The sequence below is a fragment of the Mytilus californianus genome, unplaced genomic scaffold, assembly GCF_021869535.1.
Source record: "Mytilus californianus isolate M0D057914Y unplaced genomic scaffold, xbMytCali1.0.p SCAF_7, whole genome shotgun sequence".
In the NCBI taxonomy this organism is placed as follows: domain Eukaryota; kingdom Metazoa; phylum Mollusca; class Bivalvia; order Mytilida; family Mytilidae; genus Mytilus; species Mytilus californianus.
The window spans coordinates 97,320,390-97,334,008 of record NW_026262723.1 but is presented as its reverse complement, the minus strand read 5'-3'; the positions used below and the strand labels follow the sequence as shown (position 1 = coordinate 97,334,008).

The following is a 13,619-nucleotide window of genomic DNA, read 5'->3' as shown; positions in this document are numbered from 1 at the left end:
ATATCTCAGAGATTATAAGTAATAGGATCATCTAACATTTAGCAAAGATGGACATAGGGGAATACATAGGTATATTCAGGAAAAGAATGTCACTGTGACCTACATTTTATGTGCCATTGACTTGTGTTACTTCTAGTTCATATTTTGGTACCTATAAGTAAGAAGATCATATTAAGTTGTACAGAGTTGCATCTTTAGGAGTAGATCATCATCTAGACAAATGCAAGTCACCAAGTATTAGAAATATTGGTCCATGCAGTTTGACATGAAATCATTTCACATATAAGCAGAATAAATCGAAAAGTGTAATTGTTTACCTGTCTGTATGTTTTTGTGATAGCAAACATTTTCTGAACACTCATTTAACAATTACTATAAGAAAATGTGTTGTTCAGGAATAGGAAATGAATGTATTAATTTTCTTTTAAAGGTATTTAAACCTTAAGTTAATTTATGTACTGTAAATGTTGAATTTGTTTTACTTACAAGTCATTAAAACCTGTCAATACTGAGCAGACAACTGTCCAGCATGTCAGATTAGACAGGTTTAACTATGTAATATTTTGTTAAGAATTGAAACACATGATCAAAATAAAATCAAGATCTGGGAAAAAGAGATCTGTTAAATTAAGATATAAACAAAATATGACAGCTATTAGGACCAGAGAATAAATGATCTCTGGGTTAGGGTTTCCTGAATTTTGAAAATTCTTGTAACTAATTGTTAATAATTGATTTAAATATTGATAAAAAAAAAACAAGTCACCCTATGCAAAAAAAATACTTATCTCATGATACAACTGCTTTTTTGATGAATGGGTTACAGTCTCAAAACACTTCAAGTTATTGGTGACATTTTTTGATATCTTAAGAATATGCTGAGTAAACATACAAATGAATAGATCATTGTACTCATAGACATACCATACTGAGAGATAATACATTTTATGCTAAGAGTGTATTTTTTTAAAAATAATGTTATATTGAACTCTGATGTTTTCAGATTATTTTTTAATGCCATATCTGATTGTCTTCCACTTTGATGATACATTCCGAGATTTTTTACAATTTTATTTGTTTTGTGAGCTTTTTATAAATGATCTCACATGAATAGCATGTACTTCCTACATTCTCTTGTGTTTTATATTTTTTCTTTTCTTGTTTAGGTCATATAACTACTTATTTTTTTACTTCAGGTTGGCATCTGTGTTTAATGTCAAATTGCTAACATTAGTCTATCAAATTAAGTTGTTTGCCCCCGCTGCAGGGGAGGGGGCCTTAAGTGTTACCCTGGTCCGTCTGTATGTTTGTACAAACATACGTCTGTACATACGTCCCGAAATTAGTTTCTGTTCTCTTTCATAAGTTTGCATCTACCAAATGGTTTGAAACATATACACTATGCTTATTACCACAAAACTCAGATCACAAGTTCGAATTTGGCTGGCGTCACTTTTACTGTTCTTGAGTTATGCCCTTTATAACGTTATATGCAATCAGGGGCATCATCTGTGTACCATGGACACATTCTCCATTTATTTTTATTTTATTCCCTAAATACATTGTTATACCTTTTAACTTTTGACATTATGTTCTGCAGATATTGTATTTTGAATTTTTTAGCAATTGATTCTACTATTACACCTATCATAGTTTCTTTTAAAAATAATCTGAATAAGGTAAAGGTTAATCTACATATCTACAGTGCCTGACAGGAATTTCCAGCCTAGATCAAAATTTCCCTTACCATTTTTATAAAACTACTAGTTTTCAAAAGTATATTTTTTACATGGAAAACCCCTACTTACTAAGTGGATATATATTTTAAGTCTACATTTTTATGCCCCCGCCGTAGCGGAGGGGGCATTAAGTTTTACCCTTGTCCGTCTGTACGTACGTCTGTCCGTACATCCCAAAATTGGTTTCTGTTCTCTAACTTAAGTTTGCCTCAACCAAATGTTATGAAACTTATACACAATGCTTATTAACACAAAACACAGGTCATTTTTTGAATTTGGGTGGCATCACTTTTACCGTTCTAGAGTTATGCCCCTTTTACAGATGGAAAAATTGCTGAATTTTTCATTTCCGTTCTCTAACTTTAGTTTGCCTCAACCAAATGTTTTGAAACTTATACACAATGCTTATTACTACAAAACACAGATCAAGTTTGAATTTTGGTGGCGTCACTTTAACCGTTCTAGAGTTATGCTCCTTTACAAATGGAAAAATTGCTGAATTTTTCGTTTCCGTTCTCTAACTTCAGTTTGCTTCAACCAAATGTTATGAAACTTATACACAATACTTATTACCACAAAACTCAGATCAAGTACAAATTTGGGTAGCGTCACTTTTACAGTTCTTGAGTTAGTCCCTTTATAACGTTATAAGCAAGCCGGGACATCATCTGTGTCCCATGGACACACTCCCCATTTATTTTTCTTCAGTTTGTCTACCTTTTGTATCAGCCTTCTAAATTTTTTTTTTTTTTCAATTTCTAAATTATTAAACTCTTAAGCTCTAAAAAGGGGCTGAAGGACCTTTTTCGTGATGTCGGGATCTGGCCTTTATTTTTGCAGGACTTCTGGATTGGGTCCTTATTTTTTGGTAGCTTCACTTTTACAGTTCTTGAGTTAGTCCCTTTATAACGTTATATGCAAGCGGGGACATCATCTGTGTCCCATGGACACACTCCCCATTTATTTTTCTTCAGTTTGTCTACCTTTTTGTATCAGCCTTCTAAATATTTTTTTTTTTTTTAATTTCTAAATTATTAAACTCTTAAGCTCTATAAAGGGTTCTGGCCTTTATTTTTGCAGGACTTCTGGATTGGGTCCTTATTTTTGCAGGAATTCATGATTTACACCTATGAAGACTCAGGAATAATCCTGGAAAGAAGAATTTATTTTTTCAGGAATTTGGGATGACACCTTCTCCTACCGCCACTCTCTACAATTAAAATAAAAAGGTGTCAAAAACTGAAATGTGTAATGCTCAAGTTATTACATCCATATGTGAAAGTTACATGATGCAATAATTTTTTTTAATATTGTACAAACAATTCACAATTAAGAACAGCCTTTCAGATTAAACACAAGCACTACAGCCCCAGACCAATAAGTATGGTAAAAAAGTTGTAGGACCAGTAAAATTTTTCCGATAGAAGGCCTCACAAGCCATATGAATTTCAAGAAACTTTATGAAAGACTTGTTTTCGGACTTTTAAGTCAGAAGGTTTTTCATGAAGACCAAGAAATTGAGGGGGAAAAAAAGTTGCGGCAGTAGATTTAAAAACTTTATACTTATATTTTATATTCAGGTAAAAAATATAGCTGTCAGCTAGTAATACAGGTAGTCAAGTTTTTGTTATTTCTTTTTAATGCAGATATCGTTGCTCTTCTTTTAGAGTTAAATTTGTAATGTAAATTTCTTAAACATGTGTTAAAATTAGGTGCTACAAAATGAACAAATAATACACAATATATGTATATATGTATTATTATATCTACACAAATTTATACAAACATTTATAAAAAGATCAAATTATATATTTTATTGAACATTTTTGTAAATAAACAACATTCATTATCCATAGTCTTTGTGTTTACTGAACATAATTATTAAATATTTATTATAATTATTAATAGCTTTTTATAGCTTTTTATGCAGTATAGGTTTTGCTCATTGTTGAAGGCCCAACAGTGACCTATAATTGCTAACTATAACATCATTTATTCTCTGGTAGTTTGCAATCATACCATTCCTTCCTATCTTTATATAGAAAGCATCAGGATATCTGTATGAACCTTGTTTGATGTTTGGCAAAGTTATTTCTATTTTTGGGAGATTTTGTGACTTGGCAACTGATTCTTAATTTTTATCTTTGCCAGAAAATGAATTTGTTTCTTTTGCTTGACCAAAGAATCATGTGACACATTGTCAGGATCAGCGACTCTTTTTACAAAAAATCTTATGATTAAAATTGATTGTAAGTTATACTGAAATGTGTATGACTTACGAGTGTTTTTACTCTTAAGATTTTTTGTGAAAAGAGCCGCTGACTGATAAATAATAATGTATATATAAAAAAGTTAGCACATTTGGTGAAATTTTGCAGCTACTTGATATTTTCTCCTGTATTCCTCTCAGTTCTTAAACTAATCTGTATAATGAGGTTTTGTAGGTTTTGCAAATCTACTTCCTGTTTGACAATCTATGGATTTTATGGCCCCGCCGACCTAGGTAGGGGGCATATAGTGTTACCCTTATCAATCAGTTATACAGACATTTTTAGCTCACCTGGCCCGAAGGGCCAAGTGAGCTTTTCTCATCACTTGGCGTCCGTCGTCGTCGTCCGTCGTCGTTAGCTTTTTACAAAAATCTTCTCCTCTGAAACCACTGGGCCAAATTTAACCAAACTTGGCCACAATCATCATTAGGGTATCTAGTTTAAAAAACGTGTTTGATGACCCCTCCAACCAACCAATTTGGCTAAAAATAGAACATAGGGGTAAAATGTAGATTTTGGCTTATATCTCTGAAACCAAAGCATTTAGAGTAAATCTGACAAATGATCAAACTGATTATCAGGTCAAGATCTATCTGCCTTGAAATTTTCAGACAAATCTGTCAACCTGTTGTTGGGTTGCTGCCCCTGAATTGGTAATTTTAAGGAAATTTTGCAGTTTTTGGTTATTATCTTGAATATTATGATAGATAGAGATAAACTGTAAACAGCAATAATGTTTAGCAAAGTAAGATCTACAAATAAGTTGGGATGACCAAAATTGTCAGTCGACCCCTTTAGGAGTTATTGCCCTTAATAGTCAATTTTTAACAATTTTTTGTAAATTTTTGTAATCTTTTACAAAAATCTTCTTCTCTGAAACTACTGAGACAAATTTAGCCATACTTGGCCATAATCATTATTAGGGTATCTAGTTTAAAAAATTTGTCCGATGACCCCGCCTTCCAACCATAATGGCCGACTTGGTTAAAAATAGAACATAGGGGTAAAATGCAGTTTTTGGTTTATATCTCTGAAACTAAAGCATTTAGAGCAAATCTGACAGGTGGCAAAAATGTTCATCAGATTTAGATTTATCTGCCCTGAAATTTTCAGACGAATCCGACAACCCGTTGTTGGGTTGCTGCCCCTGAGTTAGTAATTTTACAAAAATTTTGCAGTTTTTTGTTATTATCTTAGATATCATTATAATATCTAATATCTAATACTATTAATTATGATTTTAACCTTATTTTAATTATTTCCAAAGCATCAGTAAATACAGGTGAGCGACACAGGCTCTTGAAAGCCTCTAGTTTCTTAACGCCTTCACATATTGAGCTGATGTCTAGTAAGATTCTACTATGATGAGTTACAGACTAAGTTTACGTTTGGTTCCACTCCGCTGTTTTTTGCCGAAATTATTGACTTTGGACTTTGAAAATTTCGTGACAATAACGGTTATACAGACTTATTCTCTAAAACCCCTTCACATATTGAGCTGATTTTTAGTATGTGAGTCTACTATGATGAGTAACAGATCAAGTTTACGTTTGGTTCTGCTCTGCTGATTTTTTGCCAAAATTACAGGCGTTGGACTTTTAAAATTTACACTCCTATAAATGGCTTCAAGCTTTTTTTGCGATTGGGGCCATTTGTGTTATTCTGACACATTTACTTTTTGAATGATATACTGATACAGAAAGTTTTAAGGGAGCTACCATTTGATTTTTAGGGGGGGGGGGGGGGGGGGGGGGGCTAGGATGAAATTTGAAAAAAATAGGCAGGAGTTTGGAGTAAAAAAAAAGTCAGGATGAGGCACTTGTAAAAAAAAAAGTCAGGATGACAATTTAGGTAAAAAAAAGTCAGGGTAAACTAAAAAAAAAGGCAGGACCGAATAGAGGAAAATAAAAAGGCAGGATAGAGATTACAACTAAAAAAAAAGGCAGGACAACATTTTTCATCCTAGCCCTCCCATAAAAATCAAATGGTAGCTCCCTAAGCAACAGAAAACCACAACTGCATGTACTTGAAATTGAAGGGTTTTTTTTGTCAACTGTATGTAACATGTGGTACATTTTAGACCAGGCATATGTCTACTTATAATCATATAATCCGGCTGGCCACGTTATTACCGGAGACCTCAACATTGTCAATAACACTTCCCTGCAAAATTTGTTATCCAAAGGTCCGAAATATCGTGAGCCTAAATCCATCAATTGGAATTACAACTTCAAAATACTGATGGATTCAGTCAAGGATTATGCCAGGCAATGGGCTAAACGCGAGAAAGAAGACGTAGATACTCTTTCTGAATGGATTAAGGCTGTGAGGTCGTTGATACAAATCCGAATTAAGAAACTAAATGGGTCTATCAATACCCACGCTACGTCAATTTTTAAAGACCCAAATGTTGCAAAACACTTGTCCTACCTCCATGACAAATACGTTGTTGTCCCCGTTAGATAGGCCCCAAACAACATCGTTTACGTGTGTGAATATCATTACATAAACTGCTTAAAATGTATTAGGTATTGACAATTCATTTGGAAACTCAACATATACCCTCATGACACTTACCAAAGAGGAAATCCTGGTTATCATAGGTCTGTTCTATGTTCCTTTGGAATTTCAACCAAAGATGAAGAACTGGATCTTCCATCACTGTATTGGATACCTAAACTACATAAGTGTCCTTACAAACAACGGTATATTGCTGGGTCTTCCAAGTGCTCCACGAAACCTCTTTCTAAATTATTAACATCTATTTTATCAGCAATCAAAGCCGGGCTCCAAAGTTATTGTGAAACTACCTATTCTAGAGGTGGCGTGAATCAGATGTGGATACTAAAAAATTCCAAAGATCTTTTAGAGTACATACAATCAAAGACTCTCTCATCTTGCAATAGTATTAAAACATTTGACTTTTCTACACTTTACACAAGTATTCCCCATTCCAAACTAAAAGACAAATTGAAAGAGTTGGTATTACTTTGTTTCATTAAAAAGAATGGCGAACGTAGATACAAGTATCTTGTCTTGGGGAGGGATAAATCCTACTTTGTAAAGAATCACTCTGATTCAAACAAAAAAATCTCTAAAACTGACATTGTCAAGATGCTTGATTTCTTGATTGACAACATATTTGTTACGTTTGGAGGACGTGTTTTTCAACAGACTGTTGGAATTCCAATGGGAACCAATTGTGCCCCTCTTCTTGCCGACTTGTTTCTTTATTATTATGAGGCTGACTTCATACAGGAACTTCTTAGGAAGAAAGATAAGAAGTTAGCAATATCCTTTAACTTTACGTTTCGCTATATAGATGATGTTCTCTCAATAAATAATACAAAATTTGGTGACTATGTTGAACGAATCTATCCAATCAAACTAGAGATAAAGGATACTACAGATACAGTTAAGTCTGCCTCATACCTTGACTTCCATCTAGAAATTGACAATGAGGGTTGGTTGTAAACAAAACTTTAGGACAAAAGAGATGATTTCAGCTTCCCAATTGTGAACTTTCCATTTCTATGTAGCAACATTCCAGCAGCGCCTGCATACGGAGTATATATATCTCCCAATTGATAAGATATTCCCGGGCTTGTATTTCCTATCATGATTTCCTTGATAGAGGATTGCTGCTCACAAGGAAGCTATTAAACCAAGAGTTCCAAATGGTGAAGTTGAAATCATCCCTTCGTAAATTTTACGGACGCCATCACGAGTTGGTTGACCGTTATGGAATAACCGTTTCACAGATGATATCGGATATGTTCCTTATGTCGTAACTACAATACCCTTCCCTTTTTACGAATGTGACCTACCAAATTAGACTATTAACCGGATTTGTAATAAAATAAGCAACATGACGGGTGCCACATGTGGAGCAGGATCTGCTTACCCCCAGTTTTTGGTGGGGTTCGTGTTGCTGAGTCTTTAGTTTTCTATGTTGTGTCATCTGTACTATTATTTGTCTATTTGTCTTTTTATTTTTGGCCATGGCGTTGTCAGTTTGTTTTTCGATCTATGAGTTTGACTGTCCCTCTGGTATCTTTCGTCCCTCTTTTAATGTTCACTAAAGAATAACACTTTCTGTGTTGGGCTTTTATAGGACAGCCTTTACCCAAAATCCTGATTTTTGGCTTTAGTTGTTTTCCATACTTTCAGAAGGTAAGCTGTTTGATAGTGATTTCAAAATTCAAGCATTTTAAATAAAACATGAACAGATAAGAGAGATTCTCCTTTATTCCCCTAAATTATGAAAAGAGCTGTGTTAGACAACATATTGTCTTCAATTGGAGCAGAATGGTATAGTATGATACTATATAGTAAAATTTTTATGGCCACTAGAAATGACAAGTTACTAAGAATTTAACAGATTCTGCTTTAAAGATAAACACTAACAAAGCCTTGGATTGATACATAACAATGTGGTAGGATTAGTTTATTGAACATTTAGAAATTCCCAATATCTCCCACAGTTGAACCATGTTAATGTAAATACTAATATCAAAGGAATCTATCTTCTACTGAAATAGTCTGCAAATTATTTGAGTATTATAGTGTTTTTAATCCCTCTACAAAAAAATTATATTAAATAAGATACAAATTTACTAGGAATGTTCTATATTTACATTAAATTTTTCAGATTTTTTAAGATTTGTAACAAGTCCAATATTCAAAACAGCCTGAACACTGATAATAAATGATGTTCTATCAGCCTTTTGATTTTCAAGAAAATAATAAGTTGAAGCTGCTCTTCCAAGATATATATTGTCTAGGTACACAATGTAGTAACTGACATCTGATGGATTGCTACACTCCCATGATACTGCTATGGTACTGTCAGCTTGTGTTGAGATTTCTATGTTGGAAATGCTTGGAATTCTGAGTTGAGATAATGGAAACAACTGTGGAAAAAAGAACATTCTTGTAATTCATGCACTTAGCTGATGGCAAAGAAGAGAAAAGAATAATCCCAATTTAATTGTCATTCTGCACAATTTTCAAGCTGTTAGCTCTTACTGTTCCCAAATAAATGTGCGTGAGAACATCTATTTTGTTTGCTTGTTTGTAACATATCACCAGATTATTACTTACAATGAACAACATGACTGGTGTTACTGGTTGTGTTGTTAAATGTTTATTTTAGGTCTGTTTATTTTCTTCCATGCTGTTGTTAATTTTCTTTGACTTATCCTTTTGTTTGCCCCCTTGATATCCTCTTTTTATACCCCACAGAACAAAGAGTAAGGACATACTATGTAGATGTGCATTTCAACAGGAAATTATAATTCATATTTTTTCTAGAAGTTATGCCCCGTTGAGCATAGAATTTTGGCTTATATATACTTCTGCAACAGTTTATCATCGCAAATTCTCTGAATACACACAACAGAATTTCATGAAACCTTGTAGATTAAAAGGACATAATATGTTTATGTGCATATCCCCCAGAAATATTTATCAGTTGACTTTTGTAGGAGTTATGAGTCTATGAACTTAGGAATCTAGTGAGATTTTGTTTGCCCAGTGACAACGTGGGGGCGTGGGGTATGTGAGCTTGCTCACAAAGGGTCCTTAATTTCTGGAGTATCTTGACAATTTCTTTGTTAAGTCATTGTAAAATGACATTAATTATAGCATTTATAATAACAATTATGTAATTTTCAAACCAACTTACAACAAAAGCTACTGGTAACTCATTTATTGCCTTAAACATATATAGTCACATACAATCACACTGTAGCAATAAGCAGGATATTCCAGTTTAATGAAATTGCACACTCGTCCCTAATATGAATTATTACCTGTATTTGACCTATATTAATGATTTCCTTTTGAGAGGATTTGGATGATAATCCACACAATATTGAGGTTAATGCAAAGTCTTCTATCTGTTCCTTATCCAGTATATACCACCTGTAAAAAAAAGTAAACAGTAAGTTAGATAAAACAGATATTTATATATATATATATATGTTTGATTGAACCATAAATTCCTTTAGACAAATAAACATGTTTGTAAAGATTCTTTGGCCTCTATGGCTGAGTGGTCTGAGTAGTTCATCTACTGTATCACTAGCCTGCCAACACTGAGGTGTATTAAAACCCCTAACATGGTAGGTGCGTTCAACTATAATCTTAATTGACTTTGATTGTCAGTTTTTATGTCAGTGGTCAGTAGTTCTTTCTAGCTTCCTCCGCCAATAAAAACTGACCGTCAAGATATAGCCATTAGTGCTGAAAGCGGTGTTTAACACCAACAATCAATTAATCATTTAAAGATACTAATATGCTTAACATATCTAATGATTTGATGTGGGCTGACATACTGTCCAGTTTTTTAGTGATTCATGTATACTTGTTATGCATTCAAATATCTTGGCATATGAATAGTAACAAGTTTAAAGTTATAACTGTTAAGAGATGCTCTGCACATTGATTGAGAGAAAGAAAAAATGGGTGCCATGTATGTTCTATCTTGTATTTTAAGGGTGAGAAATACATTATGGAAAAGGACGGATGGAAGCCACAACATATTTCTCAATTTTTTTTGAGAGAGAGCATAAAATCCTTGCAATTTTATTTAGTAATATTGATATAGTAATTATACCACCTATCAATTTCAACATCAAAATATTTGTGTATGCATATAAATTTTACCTAGAAGTCCAATCACAATCCTTTGCTGGAAGACAAATCTGATTAAGACATTCCTTCAGTACATTCTCAACAGGCTGGGGATTTACAATCACTTTACCACTTAGTCTTGGCTTCTTCTTTTCGATAGAATCATTAGTTGTGTCACTGTCACTAATATTTGGTAGCTGCACTTTCTGTTCAGTTTGGGACAAAAATATAAAACTTTTCTTTTCATTTTGTCTTTGACTTTCTATTTCTAGAAATACTTCATTATCTCCCTTAGTTTTGTAAGTGTAACTCACAATGTAAGACTCCTTAGGTTTACAGTCAAGGTCAAATAATCTACAATAGAAACAAATTTTAAAGCATATATAATTTGAGAACATTTTTCATTATAAGAAACATTTATTTATCTTGCTTGAAATTTAACATGAGATGATTTAAAGCTGCTAAAACCTCAAGCATATTACATGCATATAAAAGATGACATAAAGAGATTGACAATTCCAAAAACAAATAAATGGAGAATGTGTCTATGGGTCACAGATGCCCCCGCTTGTAAATACGAATGAGTCAACTTCATAATGCAGGTTCAGGACTCACGAAATTAAGACCGTTTTGTGATTATAAGCATTATGTATAAGTTTCATAACATTTGGTTGAGGCAAACTAAAGTTAGAAAACGGAAATGACAGATATAGCAATTTTTCCATTTATAAAGGGGCATAACTCTAGAACGGTAAAAGTGACACCACCCAATTTTAAATTGATCTGAGTTTTGTGGTAATAAGCATTGTGTATAAGTTTCATAACATTTGTTTGAGGCAAACTAAAGTTAGAGAACGGAAACTAAAAATTCAGCAATATTTATGTTTATAAAGGAGCATAACTCATGAACGGTAAAAGTGACGCCATCCAATTTTGAACTTGATCTGTGTTTTGTGGTAATAAGCATTGTGTATCAGTTTTATAACATTTGGTTGAGGCAAACTAAAGTTAGAGAACGGAAACAAAAAATTCAGCAATATTTATGTTAATAAAGGGTCATAATTCATGAACGGTAAAAGTGACTCCACCCAATTTCGAACTGGATATGTGTTTTGTGGTAATAAGCAGTGTGTATAAGTTTTATAACATTTGGTTGAGGCAAACTAAAGTTAGAGAAAGAAAACCAATTTTGGGGACGTACACGACAGACGGATGGGACTGACAAGGGTAACACTTAATGCCCCCTCCGCTACAGAGGGGGCATAAAAATTATTTGAATTAAAAAAATATATCTTTTTCAAAAAAATAGAAGTGAAAATGCATGATAACAAAATTCATATGCAAAATGCATATTTGAAACTATAGATCTGGAAAGTTTCAAGTAAATTACAAAAGGATGACCTGACAACAGTGTACATCTGTGCTTTCTTTAAATATGCAAATCTGTATAAGCACACATACCCCATGCCCTTGAATCAATGAAAAGATGGATGTCACAAGGTTTCCATTTTAAATTTTTATGAAAATGAAATTTGTTGAATGTTGATAAGGACTGATGAAAAAAGGTTCTTAAAAGAGAGGAACTGATATAATTAAATTTCTGTTTGTGAAGATGTAGGTTGGAATAAAGTGCCTTCAAAGACCCGACCCCATCAATTATTTCCTGGAACAAGCCTAACAATAACCCTTCAATAGACAACTTTCGGGTTTGTTGCATTTCCCTTAAAAATGTTGGTTTTAGTGAACATCATTCGTGCGTAAAGGGGCATCGTCACTTCCTTCCCATGTTGAGCAAAGGTTGAAAAATATAATACTGTATTGCACGAATTATTTGGCAAATTAAATTCTTATAATTGATAATCAGCACTGCTGTCATAAGGAAATTGTGATTAAGTACCTACGGAACAAACATTTTTTCTAGTTTATCCTGCATAATGACAATCACTAAGATGCTTGATAAACTTTAATAGTGCAGGGATACAGGCGATCCCCTCTATCTGGTAAATGTTGTCATAAAGGCGTGCATAATGGACGAACTTTTCCAGTGAAGGACAAAACTCGAAAGTGGTCTATTGAGTTTGAAGGATATCTGACAATAAAACAAAGTCTATCCAAATGACACAGTTAGGAATGTGATTTTTGTAAGTTCTATATACAATTTTCGTCACTTCCTAATTTTTATACAAACTGGTCATTGATTCAATGAACAAGTGACAGTAACATCATTAATAACTTCTTGCAGTGAACACATGCTATCACCAAGGTTACACAGTTTTGAAAATTTAATTAAAAAATATTAATATTTCAATATACCTACTTTCAAAACTGAATCATTTGTTTTGAGGAGTAACAACAGCCAAAAAGGTCAAGTTATTCCATCTCAATTATTATCCCTTATGTTAGAATTTAAACTCCAGTGAAACCAAAAGGTGTTATAATAAAACCTATTATTCTGAAATACTAGATTAATTTTAGAAGGATATAAAACTGACCAATCTGGTCCTATTAAAGGTAATCTAACATTCAATGACCATTGTCCACTAACGAAGGACCAAATCTAGGAATGAAAACAAATTATACCTGAATAACTGTGGAATTCCAGTAGATGGTAACTCTCCGTTGTAACTAAAACAACATCCTCCTAAATATGCACATTCAAAACAGGGCTCCAGAGCAGGGAGTTCCTGAGGAGCTATCACTATCTGTTTCCTCCTATAATATGGCTGAACCTCTTGTAAACTTAAATTATACCAAGGATTCTCATTACAGACCTACAATGAATTCATTCAACTAAGTATGAAATCATATTTGTGAAGTTCATTTATAGCATCCAGTTACATATCAGAAATATAAAACTATAAAACCAAATCCAATGGCTATCTAAAGAATAATTTGTTGACCAAACAATATTTCAATATAGATTTTGTTTTCGTATCATTTCACCAATTCAGATAAAGAATTAAACATTGAATAA

General features: G+C 33.1%; 1 protein-coding gene and 1 long non-coding RNA gene across 8 annotated transcripts in view; both read right to left on the bottom strand.

Moving 5' to 3' along the window:
• Positions 1-2,351: 2,351 nt before the first annotated feature.
• LOC127708829 (uncharacterized) lies at positions 2,352-2,897 on the bottom strand. The gene is made up of 2 exons (XR_007985399.1): positions 2,723-2,897; positions 2,352-2,456 (listed from the first exon to the last, which is right to left on the bottom strand). It is a non-coding gene; the product is annotated as an uncharacterized LOC127708829 (long non-coding RNA).
• A 5,340-nt stretch (positions 2,898-8,237) lies between these two features.
• The window catches only part of LOC127708815 (cytosolic endo-beta-N-acetylglucosaminidase-like), a 36,754-nt gene continuing 31,372 nt past the window's right edge, over positions 8,238-13,619 (bottom strand). For all 7 annotated transcript variants that reach the window (XM_052213960.1, XM_052213957.1, XM_052213958.1 and 4 more), the window contains 4 exons: positions 13,226-13,416; positions 10,679-10,999; positions 9,823-9,934; positions 8,238-8,922 (listed from right to left, as the gene is read on the bottom strand). In XM_052213960.1, the coding sequence (XP_052069920.1) occupies positions 8,626-8,922; positions 9,823-9,934; positions 10,679-10,999; positions 13,226-13,416 (921 nt within the window). In that variant the 3' untranslated portion in view covers positions 8,238-8,625. The remainder of the gene's footprint in view (positions 8,923-9,822; positions 9,935-10,678; positions 11,000-13,225; positions 13,417-13,619) is intronic.